This window comes from Diceros bicornis, chromosome 33 (assembly GCF_020826845.1).
Source record: "Diceros bicornis minor isolate mBicDic1 chromosome 33, mDicBic1.mat.cur, whole genome shotgun sequence".
NCBI lineage: Eukaryota > Metazoa > Chordata > Mammalia > Perissodactyla > Rhinocerotidae > Diceros > Diceros bicornis.
The window spans coordinates 13,671,428-13,692,156 of record NC_080772.1 but is presented as its reverse complement, the minus strand read 5'-3'; the positions used below and the strand labels follow the sequence as shown (position 1 = coordinate 13,692,156).

The 20,729-nt window shown below is 37.4% G+C and overlaps 1 protein-coding gene across 1 annotated transcript in view; it reads right to left on the bottom strand.

The window, feature by feature from the left end:
* The window catches only part of RAB2A (RAB2A, member RAS oncogene family), a 97,005-nt gene that overhangs the window by 51,518 nt on the left and 24,758 nt on the right, over nucleotides 1-20,729 (bottom strand). The window contains exons 2-3 of the mRNA XM_058528754.1: nucleotides 10,797-10,868; nucleotides 684-751 (exon numbers count right to left, since the gene is read on the bottom strand). Coding sequence (XP_058384737.1) covers nucleotides 684-751; nucleotides 10,797-10,868 — 140 coding nt within the window. The remainder of the gene's footprint in view (nucleotides 1-683; nucleotides 752-10,796; nucleotides 10,869-20,729) is intronic.

Genomic DNA, 20,729 nt, shown 5'->3' with positions numbered 1-20,729 from the left:
ATAAACAAAGGCTCTTTGGAGTCCTCACTAATTTTTACAAGTATATAAAGGGATTCTGAGACCAAAAGGTTTGAGAACCGCTATCTTAAGGCATCCATCGTATGTAATAAAATAACTTCTCTTTTATGCATCTAAGATGGGAGAATAGAGAAAACAGTCTCTCAAATCATGTTCTGCGGTTCAGATGAGAAACTGCCATTAAAAACTATAAAGCATGGCATGTAACGGGCACTCAATGAACGTAAATGATAGAATTAGGATTGGGAGCAAGGTGGCTTCAGGTGGTTGGGACTAACTCAAACTTTTTAAATAAATTAATAAGCCGTCAGATCAAGTGACTCTATGGTACTGACATTCACATTTTACTTCACATGTGTACTTTACACATGCTGCTTGTTTTTCTTAAAAACATAGTTTCTTGAGCATTTCCGTTTAGAACACATAGCCTGAGCATTCAGTCAGATATGTTCCATGAACACCCAACACCTGGGGTACACCTGTTGAAAACATTGCATAAGAAAAACTAATCTTTTTTGGTACCACATTTCATCTCATGGCTACAGGGGTGTCAATCTCTAACAAACCATTACAGGCATAAATAATATTAAAACAAAACAACCATACAATGTACTTTTATAAAACAACTTTATTGAGGTCATACAATGTATTTTTGCTATACTTACCGTATCCCATATCTGAAGTTTTATCTGTTTCCCATCAATAGTTATCATTCGAGCACCGAACTCTACACCTGAATAGAGTAGAAAATGATCTGTTACACAAACTAGTGGGAATATATTTCACATTTAAATATTAAGAAAAGGATGTCTATTTCCAGGACATCCAGGTGATATATATATCCAGGTGATAGACTGATGAACTTTAACAAATACAGCTCCTATCCTTAGAAAACGTATAAGCTAAGGCAGAGATGCTAATAAGACATAAGCTAAGGACATTATTAAAACACTAAGATACTCGAGTCTAGTATAATCAGGAAGCCAACTGTGGTCTTCATGTTTCACAGGCTCAGTAATATAAAAACAACTAGAAATTAGATTCAAGAATCATAATTATTAGTAACAAATATTAAAATTTCTTTAAAATTATTAATGTGGTATAAAAATTAGTAAAAGGAATAGATGAATTTCAACATCATAGTTTTGGTTCCCAGGATAGGTTATCAACTAGGAAAGAATCTCCAAATCTGCCCACTAGAGATAACCACTGTTTAAACATACTTCCAGACACTGCTCCATGAATAAATACACACACAGAATTAAGTATACAATTTTACATAAATGGGAACAAATAAATGCTGTTCTTCAGGGCTGGCCCCGTGGCTTAGCGGTTAAGTGCGTGCACTCCACTACTGGCGGCCCGGGTTCAGATCCCAGGTGCGCACCGATGCACCGCTTCTCCGGCCATGCTGAGGCCGTGTCCCACATACAGCAACTAGAAGGATGTGCAACTATGACATACAACTATCTACTGGGGCTTTGGGGAAAAAAAAAATGAGGAGGATTGGCAATAGATGTTAGCTCAGAGCTGGTCTTCCTCAGCAAAAAGAGGAGGATGAGCATGGATGTTAGCTCAGGGCTGATCTTCCTCACACACACACACACAAAATGCTGTTCTTCAATTTGCTTTTCAGTCAGTAATATGTCATAAGCATTATTCCATATCACAAATATCTTTACAAATCAATAAATATATAAAACAGTGTCATTATTTTTGATGGCTGCATAATATTCTTGTGTGTGGACCACTTTAGCAAGTAAAGTGAACACTTTACTAAGTTGGTATACTATCACTACAAATTTAGGTCATTCTCAAATTTTCACTAAGTAGTTAATGTTGAAATGTACTTTCTGCATACATTTTTCAACTTATGAGTATGCTTTTAGGCAAATTATAGGAAATAGGGTTGCAGGTCAAAGGAAATACAAACTTTACACTTATAAGGTTACCACATTGGCTTTTTTCCTTGCATTTATCATCTCCTTTTGAAAGTACTCATTCAATCATCAAAATAGGAGGAGGAGAAAAAGAGGGGATAACTTCAGAACAGCAAACAGCTGTGAAGAAGACTCTGACAGAGTCTACCACTTATATTATATCAAATTATTACTGCTTGAAGTGTCTTCTATCAGTATTTAGATCAGAGTCAGGGTGAAGGGAAGACACACACGGTCCCCAGAAACCAGACGTCATCTTGGCAGAAAAACAGGTTCTAGTTGCCCAGGGAGGGGCAAACTGCCCAGTGTCACAATTACATTTCAGCAACTCTTACAATTCTCCCAACTGTGATTAGGAGGGTGAGACAGAAAGGTAATTTGTCTTCCCATGATATGTAACCTGATGGAGTTTTTACTTTACATTTTAATACTTGTTCCGTCCTAGGGGCATAGTCAATACCTAGAAACTAATGGTATGTTTCTCAGACTTAGAAATATAGGAAAGCTAGAGAAAAGAGACCCAGGAGTCATGATATACTAGAATAAAAAATGCAATATTATACAATTATGCCATACAAAACCACTACAGTGTTTACATATCTACCTACCTATCTGTCTACATACATATATTCATATACATTCTGTGCCATGGGGTGGAGAGACACACAAAACAACCATCCACCACCTTACCATTAATGATATGAAAATGAGGGTAGTTGAGGGGAGAAACCAATGGCTAAACATGGTATAAACGTTCTTTGAAATATCCGGGATTTAAAAGGAATGTAATAAAGTACAAAATTCTGCATACCAGCAAGATATCTGACAAAGTGGAAGCCTTTTCATGAATTGTTTCTAGCCACAAGCTAGAGAGAAACATCCTATTTTTCCTTCCATTGGGTTAAAAGCCCACCAATGGGCTTTTAACCATAATCCAAAAACATCTGCACTGCTTATTGGGATTCAATATTTCTTCAATCCAATGCATAATGTCAAATTTGACAAAAAATAACTACAAATTAGAAACAGACCCTTGACTGATAACCAAGGGTGGGCAGGCAAGGCAAGCAAGGGCAAGCAGATGCTCCTTCTCCAGAAGGAACTGGCATCTCGAGCAGAGGGATAAAGATACCAAAACTGATCTGCAGCCATTCCGTCCCAGCAGACGAAAGGCTGACCGTCTCTGCGGCAGGACTGCCCTGCTTCCTGGCTTCTATGATGCCTCACTCCTGCCCACTCCCAAGTCCAAGTGGCCACCCTCCCGTGTGTTCCAAATGAAACTCCAGATATTCTAATATATTCCCTTTTACTTAACTTAGCCATGACTGGGTTTTGGTGTATTTATCTTTTTATTCAAAGAGGTAGACAAAGGTTGCTGAAGCTTAAAGTCATTAAACAAAGATTCTGCCTCTAAAGTATTTCCAATTTTAAAGAAACGTTATATGAAAATCAGGATTGTTTGTACAGGAGAGAAATGTCATAATAAAATTGATGTTTTAACTTCATTTAGCAATAAGTTCAGGATAGAGAATAAAAAAACAAGAGGCAAACAAACTAGTTAAAAGGCTACTGCATATCCAGGAATGAGACAAAGAAGGATGGTAGGAAGAAAAAAACACATCTCAAAAGGAAAAATTGAGGGGCAGGCCCAGTGGCGTGAGCGGTTAAGTGCGCGCACTCTGCTGCAGCGGCCCAAGGTTCGCCAGTTCGGATCCCGGGCACACACCAATGCACCGCTTGGCAAGCCATGGCTGTGGTGGCGTCCCATATAAAGTGGAGGAAGATGGGCACGGATGTTAGCCCAGGGCCAGTCTTCCTCAGCAAAAAAAGAGGAGGACTGGCAGATGTTAGCACAGGGCTGATCTCCTCACACAAAAAAATAAATAAATAAAAATAAAAAAAAGGAAAAATTGACAAGCACTATTATTGATTACTACAAAACTATGATTTCTGTTTTCCTATCAAATGAAACAAAAACAGATTTCAATTTCAGCTTCAGAAACATAACTCTTTCCCATTTACCTTGTCATAACTGGGTTCAATGCAGGTTTTACCTTTGTATTCTATGTGGCAAAAGAAAATACTGAAACCTGAAGTGTCTTAGAAGTCTCAGAAACATTAAAAAACCCCAAAACTTCAATTATATTCCGGATTTTTAAAAATTTTAAAACTTTTTCAAGTATGTATATGTGTATATATATATATATATTTATATATATATGTATATATACACACACATAAATGCTTGAGAATCCCTTTTAGAAAGGCTTCCTTATTTTCTTTTTTTATGGGATAAACCATCATCCCTGATGCCCTTGAGGTTCTCGTCCCAGATACATTTTCAATAACAGCCAATTTGGCTGCCAAAGAAATCATCTGTGGAGCCAAAGGCAAGCCCTCGTTTACCTGACATTGTCAGGGAGTAACGCTTATTTTTTCAGATATGTTATTCATATCCAACCTTCTGGAACAAAATACTCTGAATGTAAATACATATTTTTTAATTGTCTCTAAATCATTATCATCCTTGCATAGTAAGCACTTGCATCCTTGCACAGTAATCATATTTGAGCATTCAATAATCAATACCTATAAACTGTGTGACCCTGGGCAAGTTATTAAATCTCTTCCATATCTTAGTTTTCTTATCTGTAAAATGGTATTGATACCCAACTCATAAGACTTTTTTTCAAGATTAAAAGGGTTATTACATACAAAATAGAACAGAGCCTGGCGCACAGTATTTAGTATGTGTCAGCTACTATTATTCCATATTGTACACCGAAATTTCTAAACTATCAGTCCCATAACTAATGATGATAGCCCCTATAGGAAGGGGCCACCTATCAGAGCCAGGTGATTATGGAGGTACAGAAGCAGAATGCGGCTCCTTCCCCCATATGGGGCTGCCAAAGCAGAGAGCAGAAGTGGCTATCAAGCAAACAGTCAGGCTGAGCCTTCCTTAGACCAGTATGAGAACATACGGACCTACTCCTGCAACCCAGACACTGCAGAGATTCAAAACAGAGACTTGTGGGAAGAAGGCTTGATTTTCCTAATTCTAGAATCAAAGGGAAAACTAGACATAAAAAAGTAATTTTCTAGGAAAAATAAACAGCAAACACCATGTTAAAAGGTAAAACACCAGAGGAATTCAAATTACACTGAAAAAAAAAGTACAACCCCTTTACGTTTAAATTGTCCTAAAGCTTTTGGTAATAAACTACAAAAACAAAACTAAAAGGTATAAATATTAGCTAAGGAAAAAATTATGACTTACAGATAAGACCAAACTATCTACTTAGAATGTGCAAAATAATTTAACAACAATGATGGCGGAGAAAAACCAATTCACAATAGCAACAAAATCTATAAACTACCAAAACAAACTTAAGATAAGCACAAGGCTGTATGAAGAAAATTGTAAAACTTTACAGAAGAGCATTAAAAAGTTGGAATACATGAAAACACGTATTATGTGTATAAATAGGTAATCTCAATACAGTAAAAACATAAATTATCTCCAAATTAACCCAAAAACTTAAGAAAATTCTTATCACATTTTAAAAGCCTCATTAAAAATTTTGCAACTGGGCAAACAGACTAAAGTTCATCTGGAAGAACAAATGCACAAGAATAATCAAGAAAACTGAGAAAAGGAAAAATGCCAATCACATATTAAGTATACTACAAAGTTACTATAAATATCACAGCGTGATACTGCCTTATGAAATACAAAAAAAAGGCAGAAATGGAATAGACGTGAGAGTCCCCAAACAGGCTCACTAACATAAGGAGATTTAGCACATGACAAAGGTGACAGTTCAAATAGGAAAGAAAGAAAGAATTATTTAATTAATAGTGTGAGGTCACAAGTTATACAGCAATTAAAGAAAATCATATACATGACCATATACCAGATGGAGTACAAATTTATAGTATTAGAAGAATATTTAACAGAATATGTATGTAATTTTTGCACTGGGGAGCTTTACTTAGTAAACCTGAAAGCCATAAAGAAAAACATCAACGGATTGACTAAAGAAAACTAGTAGTAGAAGGGGCAAAGATATAAACAGGTAATTAAAAGAGAAGACATAGAAGTGGTTCTTAAACATATAAAAAATGCTCAGCCTCACCAAAAATTAAGGAACTGAAAAGTAAAATAACCATTTTTCCCTCTCCAATTCACAAGTTTTGAAAACATTAATAAGCTGCAGTAGAGGCAAGGGTGAGGAGAATGGGTACTATAGGACACTGGTGGAGGAAGTACAAAGTAGAACAGCTTTGTGTGTGTTCATGATACATTTAAAAACTCTAGAAGGCGATACACACACCAAACTTATCACAGTGGTTGCTGGAGGGCCAAAGGCAAGTTATACAGGGAATTTAACTTTCTCTGGACTTTTACAGTGTTTTCCTACTAATCACACCTTGTCAGGAAAATACATCTACATTTTAAAATTCTGGTACATAGACTTTGTGAGATCTAAATTAGATGTTCACAAGAGGTCTTTTAAGCTATCTTCCTAGTTCTTGGCAACGTAATTCTAGATAACTCAAGTTATCAGAAAATCGAACCCCAAATAAATGAGGTGTATTTTTAACTGATCTCCTGTGGGGAGCCTAACAGAAGAAATGATGCTTCAATTCTTCCACCTTTTCCCCAAAAGTATACTTTTCCTCCTACTAGTTATTTCTTACAGGCTGACTGGTTAAGAAGTGGGGGAGATAGGTAAGAAGGTGGAATCAACATATAAATGGCTCAGCCTCTAGACCAGTGTGTCCATTAGCAGGTAGTGAAATAAATGTATTGGGAATTAGTGGGCTGTAACTAGAATTATTTGTAAACAACATAATTGAATAGCATTAAAGGGATGCATACACTAAGCACTGTAATGTTAAATGTTGCTTTACAAAGCTTTCCCTCCAGAGAGGCAGTATATTAATTTAGCAATATTTACAGAGTCTTTATATGTATCAGGTGCTGGAGATAAAGGAATGAACAAAACAGGTAACTCTGCTGTCATGGGCTTCACTTTACATGGGTGGGAGACAATGTTCATTTATATTTACTTGTATAAAAAGTTACAGAGAAAAATAAATCTAGGTGAGAGGATGGGTATGGGTGTGTGTGTGTACATGTATACTTGTGAAGATATGGGAGGAAAAAAACCAGGAGCTATTTGGGACATGTGAAGTTTGAGATGCCAATTAGGCATACAAGAGAAGAGATGTTCAGTAAGCAGCTAGTATGTATACACGGGAAGGAGAGCCCTAGTTGGAGTGGGTTCAAGAAAGAATGAGTGGAGAAAAATTAGAGATAAAAAACACGGACAATTCTTTCTGAGCACTTTTGCTAAAAGGAGAGAAAAGGATTGAAAGCTGGAAAAGAAAATAAAGTCATGAAAAATAACCATCAAAAAGGGAAAAAATTAATAATGTCCGGAAGAAAAAAAACCTGCTGAAGCAGTGCTCTTGAGTATGCCTTGCAACTTAGAGTTCATCCACATTAGCAAGGAGAAGGTGAGTTTATGGACACAATGCACGTAGGTGGGTCTACATGGTGGTAGAAACCTGTGAAAATGCTCTTCTTTTTGCCTCTATTTTCTGAGTGAAATAGAATCCAAGGTTTTCATCTGAGAGTGAAGACAGGAAAGGTGTCATACAGGAAAATGGAGAGTGAAGGGACTGGACATAAAGTGTCATTGTTGGGCAGTTAGAAGTTAGTGTCCAAGAAATTAATATGAGACCAGTTACACGGCTCTGTACTTTTCTCCATGCAGGCATGGAGTAAATAGTTGGATTTAACCTAGGAGTTAGCCACAAGAGTATGATGAACAGAGGGGGCAAGTGGGTTGAGGGTGTACGCAGGAGTGATTATGACATAATTATAGTGGTTAGAATTAAAGCTGAGTAACGAGGGAAGTAAGAACTTGAGAGGGGTGAGAGTGAAAAGATGGTAGGATCAACGGATTATAGGTCTGATGGCGTAAATAAATCCTTAGCATTAGGAACTAGAGGATGCAAGTTGGAAGGATGGGAGGGATAGTCAAATAGCCAGATGCATGAAACTGAGATTCTGGAGTGGTTCCAAATATTGGTAATGACAAGGTCCTGGGTGTGACAATAGGAGTGAGCAGCTGAGGCAGAGTGGAAGCAAGATCACAGGAGGAGACGAAGTAAGGAACTGAGAGGCCAAGATGTGTGTGGGGGTGTGCTCACATGTGTGCATAAGGTCAACAACATAAAACATATTTCTACCTGGGTCATCAACAGCTAAAAGCCACTGCTCCAATGCTTCTCAAACTTTAATATGCATATGAATCACTTGGAGATCACCTTCAAACGCAGAATCGAATTCAGTAGATTCTTAAACAAGTTCCCACACATACTTAGGCTAGTTCACTGCAATGGCCCTTGAACCATCCTTTGAGAAGCAAGACTAATCTGGACCTTCAATGTAACTGTATCCAGAAAGCTATTTATAAATTACTTCTTTGATCCATATCACAACAATTCTCATTGAGACAGTAGTCAAAGGCTAAGGAACATTTCATAGGGTCTTCACTTTTTATGGTCTTTTATTTCTTCTTTTCTATCATTAAAAATTCTTAGTCATGACTCAACCTCAACTTTTTCACCATCCTCTCTTCATCAGGCAAAGGCAAGTATGCAGCAGAATCAAGATACTGTCTTATGCCAATTTTAGCAAATGTTCCAATGTTCTTTTCTAAAAATATGTGTTAATGAGGCCGGCCCCGTGGCTTAGCAGTTAAGTGCACGTGCTCCACTGCTGGCAGCCTGGGTTCGGATCCTGGGCACGCACCGACGCACCACTTCTCCGGCCATGCTGAGGCCACGCCCCACATATAGCAACTAGAAGGATGTGCAGCTATGACATACAACTATCTACTGGGGCTTTGGGGGGAAAATAAATAAATAAATAAAATTATAAAAAAATATATCTACATATGTGTTAATGGCCTGCTAAATTGTTTTTATGTCTGAAAAATAAATTGTTGTGATGCATATCATAAGGTATAGCAGTCAGGGTCCAACCAGAAAAACAAAAACCATACTTAAATATGTAAAACAAAGAAAATTTAATGTAGGGAATTGGTTATAGTAAAGGAAGAGCTTAAAAAGCCCAAAGAAATGGTAAAGCAACTCAGAGATTAGCAACAGCAGGAAGCTGCTACCATCCCTAGGCTCGGGGGACAAAGAGACAAACCGGGGTTACCAGAGCTGAGAAGACAGACCAGCAGTGGACCTGCTGGGCAGGGGTTGGGGCTCGGGCCATGGACGACATACAGTTAACCCAGGCAGAGAGAGAAGAGAAGATGCAGTGCCTCCCATTTGCAAATCCACAGGGAAGCCAGCTGGTACAGCTGCGTAAATTACAGTTTTCCAAACAACTCCCTTTGGTCTACTCCCTTATCTCTCTCCAGAAGTATAGCCTATGTCAATTTCTGACCCCAGGCTCAGGCCCATCCTCTCCATCAGGTGTGCTATAACAACTTAGAAATTTATACCAGTTTCAATGAAGAGGAAGACATTTTTGTTTATACCCTACACTAAAAATAACTGTTGGGCTAGTTGTCTCAGGACTGAGTGATGCCTAAGAGATGGCTATCAAGGTTCAGGCCTATTGAGCAAAGAGCAGATTGTACATAAAAATGAGCTCACCAAAGCTAAACTACACTATGAAGACTAGCACGAAACAGTAGTACCTGTTTTACCCATCATTATCTTGTGTACTTAAAACTATCAAAAGTAAAAGGGAATATGAATATTCTCATTGACAGTAGCCACTAAGGAAAGTCTTCAATATATCTTCAAAGTACATGTGGCTTGGTTGAAAACTATTAATCGATCTAATAATTTGATTCATAAACTCTACCTTCAATTTGGTATTTTACACAGGACATGAGAATCAACTTGCTACTATCAGTGAGTTAATGATATCTATAGAAAACAAGCAGTCACTGGCTGAAAAAAACACATCAAGCTATCAGTTGTAAAGTCTAAGTAGATTTCCAATTACCTTACTTCTTCATAGTTGACTAATTTCTAGTTGTTAATGGGCTACAGCCAAGGAAGAATAATTCAGCTAGATTCTTTAGCTTTCAGGGTGAAAATATAACTGTTTAACAAATAGGAACCCCAAAACATACACTTAAAAGTTTTTAGTTTTTCACTCATTTTAATTTTATACTTTTGTTATTAATGAATAATATCACTAATAATAATAGCTAATATTTGTTGACTATTTCTTACCAGTAATTATCTCATTTATTCTCCACAACTGAAGAAACCAAAAATTGTTTCATGGCAGTTTTTCTCGATTAATAATTATAGGTAAGCCTAAGCACATACCATGTCACCAGGGACTGTTCCAATGCTTCACATTTATTAACTCATTTATTGCTCACAATAGTATTATTCTCATTTTATAGATAAAGTGGCTTTATAGTAAAGTGGCTTGCCCAGCTAGTTAGTGGCAGAGCCTTGATTCAAACTCTGGCAAGCTGGTCTAGAGTCTCTCTTCTTACCTATATGCTGTACTGTCTCTGAATCATTTGTTTCATCATTAAACAGAATCAAAATCTTAAATATTAATGTCTTGCTGCGCTCCAACCACTTTTACAAAGTTAGGTAATATTATTTTTACTACACTTATATTTTCAAAAAGTGCTGGAGACTAAACTCTGCACAGCAACAAATCTAGTTTCATTGATTTTTTGACCCATCACTAATAGAATGGACCCTCTAGCATATTCTATTTCCACTACCCAAAACTTTTGAATGCTTCTCATCTCTTTTTATAAAACTTACCAATAGTAAGGTCATGCACTGGTTGAAACCTCTTGTCTGTAAACTGTAGCAATAAGCATGATTTACCAACACCTGAAAGTAAAAAAAAAAAAATTAAGAGACAAAATTCATAGATTAAGAAATATTTTACAAAAGCACAAGGAAAAGAGGCAGCCAGGGCTTCTGGTGCTTTGTGAACAATCTCCCGTGATTTCTCAGTGCTCTAACTTCTTGGGAAATTAGAGGACTGACGATTTAAGTGTTAACCAATCCAAAATACCCTTTTCATCCTTTCTTATTCACTCAGCACTTTCAATCTGAAAGATAAAAGCGGCAGTAACTCCTAGAAAACAACTATCCAGGTCCTCCCAGCAGCCTCTACCACAGCACTTACGCAGTTAAGTATTCATGCACTTTTGTTTTTTGTGTAGTAGTGAAAAAATCTTAAAATATAGTAATTTTCTCTTTCTATAGTTTATCTTACTCTCCTACAAATAACAAATGAATAATGTAGCAGTAAGTGTTTGCAATCTACTTTTCTGGGAAAAGCTCACTGCTTTATCTTCTGGCTAATTCATTTCAGGATCAACTGTAATCTGAATTGCATTCCTTCACTATAGCACCAAATTTCATGTCATTAAGGTCACGAATAGCTTCGATATTTCTAAATTAAAGGCAAAATTTCTATATTCATCCTCCTTGCCCTCTGAGGAGAACACCACACCACCCTCCTACTCATTTTCAGGCCCTTATCCTCACACTAGACCAAGTCTGCCTACTTGACAGCATTCTGCACTTCTACGGAACACTAAAGACAGTCACCATTCCTTCATGATTTACTCAACAAGTCTGTACTGCATGCTAACTCTACACTGCACGAGGGACTCGAAGGCAGGATGATGTGGAAACCGACATGCTTCCTTCCTCACACTCTGGTACAGGGAGAGAAATTACACAGAAGGACACCCAAATAATTAATATAAACTGTAATTTGAAATAATTGTGGTAACTGTCATTTGAAGCAAGAGAATAAAGTGGTATAAGGAAGAGTAACAAAAGAGACTTAATTTAGACAGAAGGGCTGGAGAAGGTCTTTCTGAAGTGACACTTAACTGCTCAATGTCTTCTAGATTATAAACTCAATGAGAGAAGGACAAGGAATATCTTGTCACTTGCTGTCTGTTTTATGCCAGAGATAAGGCACTTAATAGTTTTGTTGAATGACTGGCCTTACTGTCAAATGTTACAAACATTGTAAACATTGTCAAAATGTCCAGTAACAAATCAAAGAAATGTTCTGTGTATATATATGGTAATGTTTCAGGAAATATTTTATTTGCTCAAAATTTCTAGACTGTTTTAAAACTTTAGTTAACTGAAAATAAACTGGAATTTCAAAACATTTGACCTTAGTTTTCTTCTCTTTCTTTTATCCATAATTCTTTTTTCATTACAAAATGTGCAAAGTCAAACTCATTTTATCAGATTTCTAAACTCCTTTGAGTAGCCTTTCAGGTCTAGGATAGAAAGGAAAATTATGTTTTAAAAAGTGTGAAAGTACACAATAGATGAACAATTGAGATATGAATCTTCAGGTTTTTTTTTAAAATATACTTTATTTTTAAGAGCAGTTTTAGGTTCACAGCAAAAGTGAGCAGAAAGTACGGTGAGTTCCCATATACTCCCTGCCCCACATGAGTACAGCCTCCTCCACTATCAACATCCAATAACATTTGTTACAATCGATGAATTTACATTGAAACATCATCATCACTCAAAGTCCATAGTTTACGTTAGGATTTATTCTCCGTGCTGTACATTCTATGGGTTTTGATCAATGTATAATGTATCTACCATTACAGTATCACATAGAATTGTTTCACTGCCCTAAAAATCCCCTATGCTCTCCCTATTAGTCCCTCCTCCACTCCAACTCCTGGCAACTACTAATCTTTTCACTGTTTCCATAGTTTTGCCTTTTCCAGGATGTCATATAGCTGTAATCATAGACTATAACCTTTTTAGATTGGCTTCTTTCACTTAATATGCATTTAAGATTGCTCTATGTCTTTTCATTTCTATTTTTAATATCCAAAATTTTCCCATATGGCATAGAAAATAATTATAATTAGAAATCACAGATTTTACTGAGGGACCTCAAGAATCATCTAACAATCTGATAATCATTTAAGTGATACAAGAATTTGAAAACCCTTTGGTACCTCATAACAGAATATGTATTGCTCTAGTAATACCAATACCACTTATTCTGACCAACTGCTGGTTAAATAGAGAAAATGGTTACTCTTTGGTTCTTCACTTGCAGAACTCCATTCTTTCTTCAGGTAATCAATGTATCTTTAAATGCATAGAATATATCCAAGTGCCACTGCGGTGTTTCCCAAGTCTCCTTAATTACATATCTATTGACCATTTGTTAGGGTTGGTTATATTTACAGATAGCTTACCTTATTCAGTATTTGTTGATTTCTATTATTTCAATTCTGGATAAACCTGCTTCCAAACACTTGGGGTATCTGGCTCACAATCACCAATGCTTTTCCAAATTGCCAAATTGAATTAGCTAGCCTTTTCTCAGTCCTCATCTTATTTGGTCCAGAAATATGATCTATTTGTGCTATCTACAACCTCCTTGAAAATGATCTCTTCTGGCTTTGTCAGGCTATAACTATGTTCTTGGTTTCTTAATACTGTGATAACTGCTCCTCTTCCTCCATGCAAGTCTTAAGTACTGGAGGTTTTCCCTACCATCCCATCTTTGGTTACCTTTTCTTTTCACCTGAGAGAACTAATCCAGTCCTATAGCCTTAACCTACTTCTACCAATTAGCCAATGATTATCAAATCCATCTCTCTGGGGCCGGCCCCGTGGCTTAGTGGTTAAGTGCGCGCGCTCTGCTACTGGCGGCCCAGGTTTGGATCCCGGGTGTGCACTGATACACCGCTTGTCCGGCCATGCTGAGGCGGCGTCCCACATACAGCAACTAGAAGGATGTGCAACTATGACAAACAACTATCTACTGGTGCTTTGGGGAGAAAAAGGGGAAAAAAGGAGGAGGACTGGCAATAGATGTTAGCTCTGGGCCGGTCTTCCTCAGCAAAAAGAGGAGGATTGGCAAGGATGTTAGCTCAGGGCTGATCTTCCTCACACACACACACACAAAATCCATCCACATCTTAACTTCACTCTCACTATTCCCAAATGCCTACTGAATATGTCCACTTTAATTCCTTCAGGCCTGAAACTCAAACTTCCGAAACCTAACCCATTTTTTTTCATTCTTCTGCCCACCATCCTCCCAACCAACAACTCAGAACAAACTCAGCTTCTCCTTCAGTATTTCCTTATCTCTGGAATTGCCTTCCAATGGGTCACACCAACAAGAAAATCACAGCCATCCTTAATTCCTCTTCTTTATTATCTACATCTAATGATTTACCAAACTCATCAATTCTCTCAGAAAAGTCTTCCTAAATTCCATGCTCTTCCCTCCTCTTAATCCTTAGTGCTCTACTTTTGGTTCTCAATAAGACACGATTTTTCTGCCTTCAGCCTTTGCCCTTTTTCAAACCTATTTTGTAAACCACTGGGCGAATTTTTGCTAAAATGCAGATGATTAACTCACTCTCGTGTTATATTACTTAAAACATAAAATTCAAGCTCTCTAAAATAGTAAACAAGGTTCTTTGCACTTGGGCTAAAAAACTGTTATTCCAATAAACCATATTACCACAACCACAGTCTAAAGACCCTATAGTTAAGCATAACAAACCATCTCCTGTCCTCTGAAATGACACCATATTCTTTCTCTGGTACCTCTTACCAAGGAACATTTCACTCCTTGGCAAATCTAAACTCATGCTTTAAGATCCAGCTTAGAGGGATTCCTATGGCCACTTCAGTAAAGCATTCCTGTTCCAAAGATTCTCCCAATCCCCACGTAGAACTAATGGTACCTTGGGGCTTCCATAATATTTCACACATGCCTCAAAACCTGGTTAGAATTCTAGCTCTGTCACTTACCAACTGTATCATGGGCCAAGGTACCTGATCTTTCTGAGCCTAAAAATCCTATTTATAAAATGAGGAAAACTCCTATACCTCAGTGAATTGTTTTAAGATTCGAATGAAATAAACGTAAAAGGGTCCCTGTACAGTGCTGGTTACCTGAATGTGTCCAATCTATAAAAGTTCTTTCAGCTGTAAACTTAGGACATGTGCCTTTTTCTACACGCATAATATACTTCAATAAAAATGAAAACAACATGATGGTCTTTTGGATGCATCAACTTGGCTCAGGCCCCCCACCCCCACCCCAGTTATTCAGTCAAACACCAATCTGGGTGTTGCTGTGATGGCAGTTGGTAGATATAAGTAAAGTCCATAATCAGTTGACCTTAAATAAGGGAGATTTCTAGATAATCTGGGTGAGCCAGATTCATCCAGTTGAAAGGCCTTAAAAGCAGGACTGAGGCTTCCCTGAGAGAAGAAATAATTCTACCAGTGGACAGCAACTTCGGCCAGGCCTATGACAGGCCTGCTCTACGGGTTTCAGAATTGCTTATCCAGCCTCCACAATCATATACATTAGTAAATCAATTGATCTCAATCTCAACCTCAATCTCTTATCTATACACACCACACCTCCTACTGGTTTTTCTTCTTTAGTTGAACATTGACTCTTACAGACAACCACCACCACACAAACAGTATAGCATGTAGAATAGAGAAGGCTCTCAAATAAAAGCTATTATTTTTACTGATCAACTGTATCATAATGCTTTATAGGCTCTCCCACAACAGAATGTGACCCCCAACAGAACTTGAGCTCCATTAAGATAGAGACTATGTTCAACAATGTATCTCTAGCACATAACAGATATAAAGCAAGTGTTATAAAGCCTCTTTCTGTCCTCCTTCCTATCTTACTACAAAGAAATTCTTAGTTGTTGATTCAAATAGAAGAGACAATTGGGGCCGGCCCGGTGGCACAAGCGGTTAAGTGCACGTGCTCCACTATGGCGGCCCAGGGTTCACCAGTTGGGATCCTGGGCGCGCACTGACACACTGCTTGTCAAGCCATGCTGTGGAGGCGCCCCACATAAAGTAGAGGAAGATGGGCACGAATGTTAGCCCAGGGCCAGTCTTTCTCAGCAAAAAGAGGATTGGCAGATGTTAGCTCAAGGCCGATCTTCCTCACAAAAAAAAAAAAAAGAAGAAGAGAAAATTTGCACATATAGTTAATTCTGAATTTTTCTCACTATCTCAGGAAGATGGCTGCTTGGGAGAGATTTAACCAAGGTGACTTTGCACAAATTATTTCATTTCTTGGACATAATTTTACTATATGTACAGATAATTGAGCCAGACAATCATTAAGCTCCTTTCTAACTCTACTAGTTAGATCGCATGATTTATTATATTACTTAGTTTTAAAATTTTAACAATGTTTTCTTTTTATTGTGTGGATTTAAAGTTAACCTCTTTAAAATCTAAATAGAAAACAATGGCTCCATCAGGCCACAAAGCACAGCAACATGATGTAAAGCAACATTGAGGATTTTTCCTTCCAATTTATCAAAGTATAGGTCAGATTCTCGTGTTGGAATACAGCAAAAACAATGTCATCAAGTGGTAAGTTGAATTTCAAACAGACCTGTACTTCCAGAAAAAAGGGCCAATCCTTATTTTATGATTGAGCACGCTAATTTAAAACTTGAAGACAATTTTTACTGAAGTTTAAAATCTATGAGCACTTGTGGTTTAACTGCATTATGTAATTAGGCTGGTTTTTAAGTGCTCTATTATATATATTATGACCTCTACACAGTTAAAAAAATAAGTCACATCTCTGTATGTTCAAGTTAAATGCAAGTCTGAATTCAACAGCTTTAAGGGAACATCAACGCTCAGATCAAGTAGCTAACTCACAAGACTGACGCACGACCTTTTGAGAATTTCTATCTAACCTGTATCATTAGTCAGACATGCATAAAGGAGACCTTCAACCAAAATGCCATGCTTTCTATATTTGAAAAATGCTCTAAATTGAGGCTAGATTTTTAAATGGGTTTTTGGAATTTAGGATTATCTGAAATATGTTGTACAGACAAAATAGTAATTTCACCACAAGAAATGACTAAACTTCTCTCGAAATCTGATATTCTTTAAATAACTTTCCCTTATTTTCTGTGAGGATAAATTAGGCTATAAAATGAAACCATTAAAATAAGGACCAAAATTTCATGGTAAATAGGAATCAAAAACCTCTTATTGGACTCTTAAAAAAAAACCTAAATAGTATTAAAATAAATTTTATACATAATAAAGTTTAATTTCTAATTACAACTACACCCTTAAACAAAGAATGCAACAAATGTTAAGTTAGACGGTTTTCAGTAATATACATACTTTGCAGGGCCTCCTTTAACATTTGCCCTTTTTATTGTATAAAGTAAAATTGGCAAAAATCTCCAAGGTTTCTTTCACCAATTTTCCCAAGAGCCTCTCTTAATCCTTGATATTCAAATAGTTCTTTAAAAGCATTCTCCATATCTTTCCTCTTCTTTAGCTGTTTATTAGTCTAAATACCAGATCCCCATTCATCAACGGCATTATATGGAACTCAAGCAGTGCTCCAACATTTTCACGCACTTGATGAAATCCTATATATTTTATGAGATTTGCAACTGATTCAGAGAAGGATAGTCAAATATGTTGATTTTCCTGAAGGGAGACACTGAGAAAAGATAATTTAATACTGTTCTAAGAGACCAATGAATATTTTCATGTTATTATATTTTCAAGAATTTTGAAATATTCAAAATTATGATTCCTAACAACAGATAAAACTTATGTGCCAGACATTGTTCTAAGCAATTTACATATGTCAACTCATTTAATGCTAAGAACACTAGAGCATAGTGGTTAAGATTTCTGACTCTGAAGCCATACTCCTTGGCTTCCAATCCCAGCCTTGCCAATCACCATGAATAGAACCTCAAATTATTTACTCTCTCGTGCCTCAATTTCCTAATCTGTAAAAAGTAGGATAATAATAATACCTATTTCATAGGTTCATTGGGAGTATTAAATGAGTTAATGCATTAAGTGCTTAAGACAGTGTCTGGCACATGGTAAAATCCAATAAAGAATTCAACAAATGTCTGTTATTACTCTTAATACTACTATCACTTATTACTATGTCTGTTTATACTTTAAGTTCCCTAAAAGTAGGGAACTTAAACTTATTCATTTTCAATATAATCACATGTACTTCCGATGCTTGCCAAAATTCAATCTTTCTAGAAATATTTGAGTGTCTACTATGTCTTAAGGCTAAGCAACTGGAATATATTAGTAAACAATAAAGACAAAGGTCCCTGCCCTTGTGGAGTGAGAAGAGACAATAAAAAAACATTTTTTTTTTAACGTGTGTGTACATGTTTGTATGTCTGTGTATATACAGAGAGAGACAGAAACAGAGAGACAAAGAGGGCGTGTTAGTTGCAGAGTGTTAAGTGCTATGGTACAGAGAAAAAGCAAAGCAGAACAAGCAGATGGGGCGTGGAATGCTGGGGGAAAGGGAAAAGGATGTGGTATTTAAAGGAGATGGTCTCTCACTGAGAAGGTGAGACTTAAGTAAAGACTTGAAGGAGGTGAGGAAATAGGAAGGTGGATAACTGAGAGAACACTCTAGGCTGAGGAAACAGAGGCAAAAGTGTAAGGCGGAATGCGCTGGAGAAACTGCAATGAGGCCAATGTGGCTAAAGCTTAGAAGGCAGCAGAGTCATGCCCTGGAGCTGAGGTTACAGGAGCCATAGAGGCCCAATCACGCAGACTCCGCAGGACTTCTTAAATTTACTTGTGATAAAATGGTAGATTCACTACAGGGTTTTGAGCAGACGAGTAATATAATTTGACTTAAATTCTAAAATAACCACTCTGGCTGCTACAGTGAGAATAACCTACAAGTGGAAGCAGATGAAAGCAGAAGCAAAGAGACCAGCTAAGGAGGCTTTCTCCAGGAGGCAAGAAATGGTGTTTTGGACTAGGGCAGTAGCAATGGAGGTGGTTCAAAGTGATTGAATTCTGTATACACTTTGAAACAGAGCCAAGAGAATTTGTTGAGAGTGTGGATGTGGGTTTTGAGAGAAGGAGAAGTACGTTAAATATAGCTTCAATACTTTTGCTTGATCAAATAGAACAATCAATGAGATGGGGGAAAATTGTAGGGAGAGCAGGAAAGGCCATAAACTCCAGTTTGGTTATTTTGTGTTGAGATGTAGACATCCAAGTGGTCAAGGTGAGTAGGCAATTGGATATATGAGTCTAGACTTCAGGAGGGATGCCCAGGTTGGATATATGTATTAGAGAGTTGTCAGCCTAAGATGGTATTTAAAGCTGTATGAAGAGAGGAACCAGCAAAAAAGACATGTTTGTTTTATAAAAGCACATATTTGTTTTATAATCATAGAATTAAACAGAAACAGAACAAACATAAAAGTGGCCTCTCCAAATCCCCATCTCCTACCACTGGTTTTTGTTCTATACCTGGAACCTGCAAGGCCTTCACACATCCTCCTCCCCCTCTCCACGCAGAGAGACTCCCATGGCTAGCTTCTCATCACCACAGGCACCTCCCCGACCATTCTACGTGAAGTAGCTCCCACTCCCAATCACTTTCTACCCATTAGAAGTTTTTGATCTTTATTTTAAAAAATCTCAAAATCTGTATCAAGTCTCGTCCCCAGAGATTCTGATTGAATTGTCAGCGTTGCATAGTGGTTAAAAGCACTACTTGGGTAACCCTGGATAAACCATTGGCCTCTGTGTGTTTCCTTTGCTGTGTAGAAGCTTTGTAGTTTGATGTAGTCCCACTATTTTTGCTTTTGTTGCCTTTACTTTTGGTTTCAGAATCATCTCTAAGACCAACGTCAAGGAGTTTATTGCCTATATTTTCCTCTAGGTGTTTTACGGTTTCATGTCTTACATTGAATGTCTTTAATCCATTTTGAGTCGGTTTTTGTGTATGGTGTAAGACAGTGCTCCAGATTCATTCTTTTGCATGTGGCTGTCCAATTTTCCCAGTACCATTTACTGAAGAGACTATCCTTTCCCCACTGTATACTCTTTACTCACTTGTCATAAATTAATTGACCATATATGCCTGGGTTTATTTCTGGGCTCTCTATTCTGTTTCATTGATCTATGCGTCTGTTTTTATGCCAATACCATACAGTTTTGATTACTATAGCTTTGTAATATAGTTTGAAACCAGGGAGTATGATGTCTCTAGCTTTGCTTTTCTTTCTCAAGATTGCTTTGGCTATTCCACCACTCTTTAATTAATACGAATTATACTTAATAATGCCACGGTTCGAGTTTCTACCATGAAGTCACCTTACCTTCTTCCTTTACTCAGGGTCCAAGTTACTGTCGTCAGTAGGACACAGTGTTGTGGTGAGAACTGAGTACTTAAATACCACATCAATGCCAAACACTTACTAGTAACATTCATTAAAAATGCAGATTCCTAGGCCAGCCCAGCGGTTAAGTTCGCGTGCTCTGCTTCGGCAGCATGGGGTTTGCAGGTTCGGATCTCGGGCACAGACCTACACGCCACTTATCAAGTCATGCTGTGGCAGGCATCCCACATATAAAGTAGAGGAAGATGGGCATGGATATCAGCCCAGAGCCAATCTTCCTCACCAAAAAAAAAAAAAAAAAGCAGATTCCTAAAGCCCCACCCCAGAGATTCTGATTCAGTAGGTCTTCACTTGGGCCCAATAAGCCAATTAATAAGCCTCCCAGTGATTTTTAGACAATGTTTCTTCTCCATAAGAAACACCGGCATAAGTGCTAAATATTCTATTCAAGTTTATCTTCTAGTCCTAAACCGACTCCCACCAATTTCAAGATAATTTTTAAAAA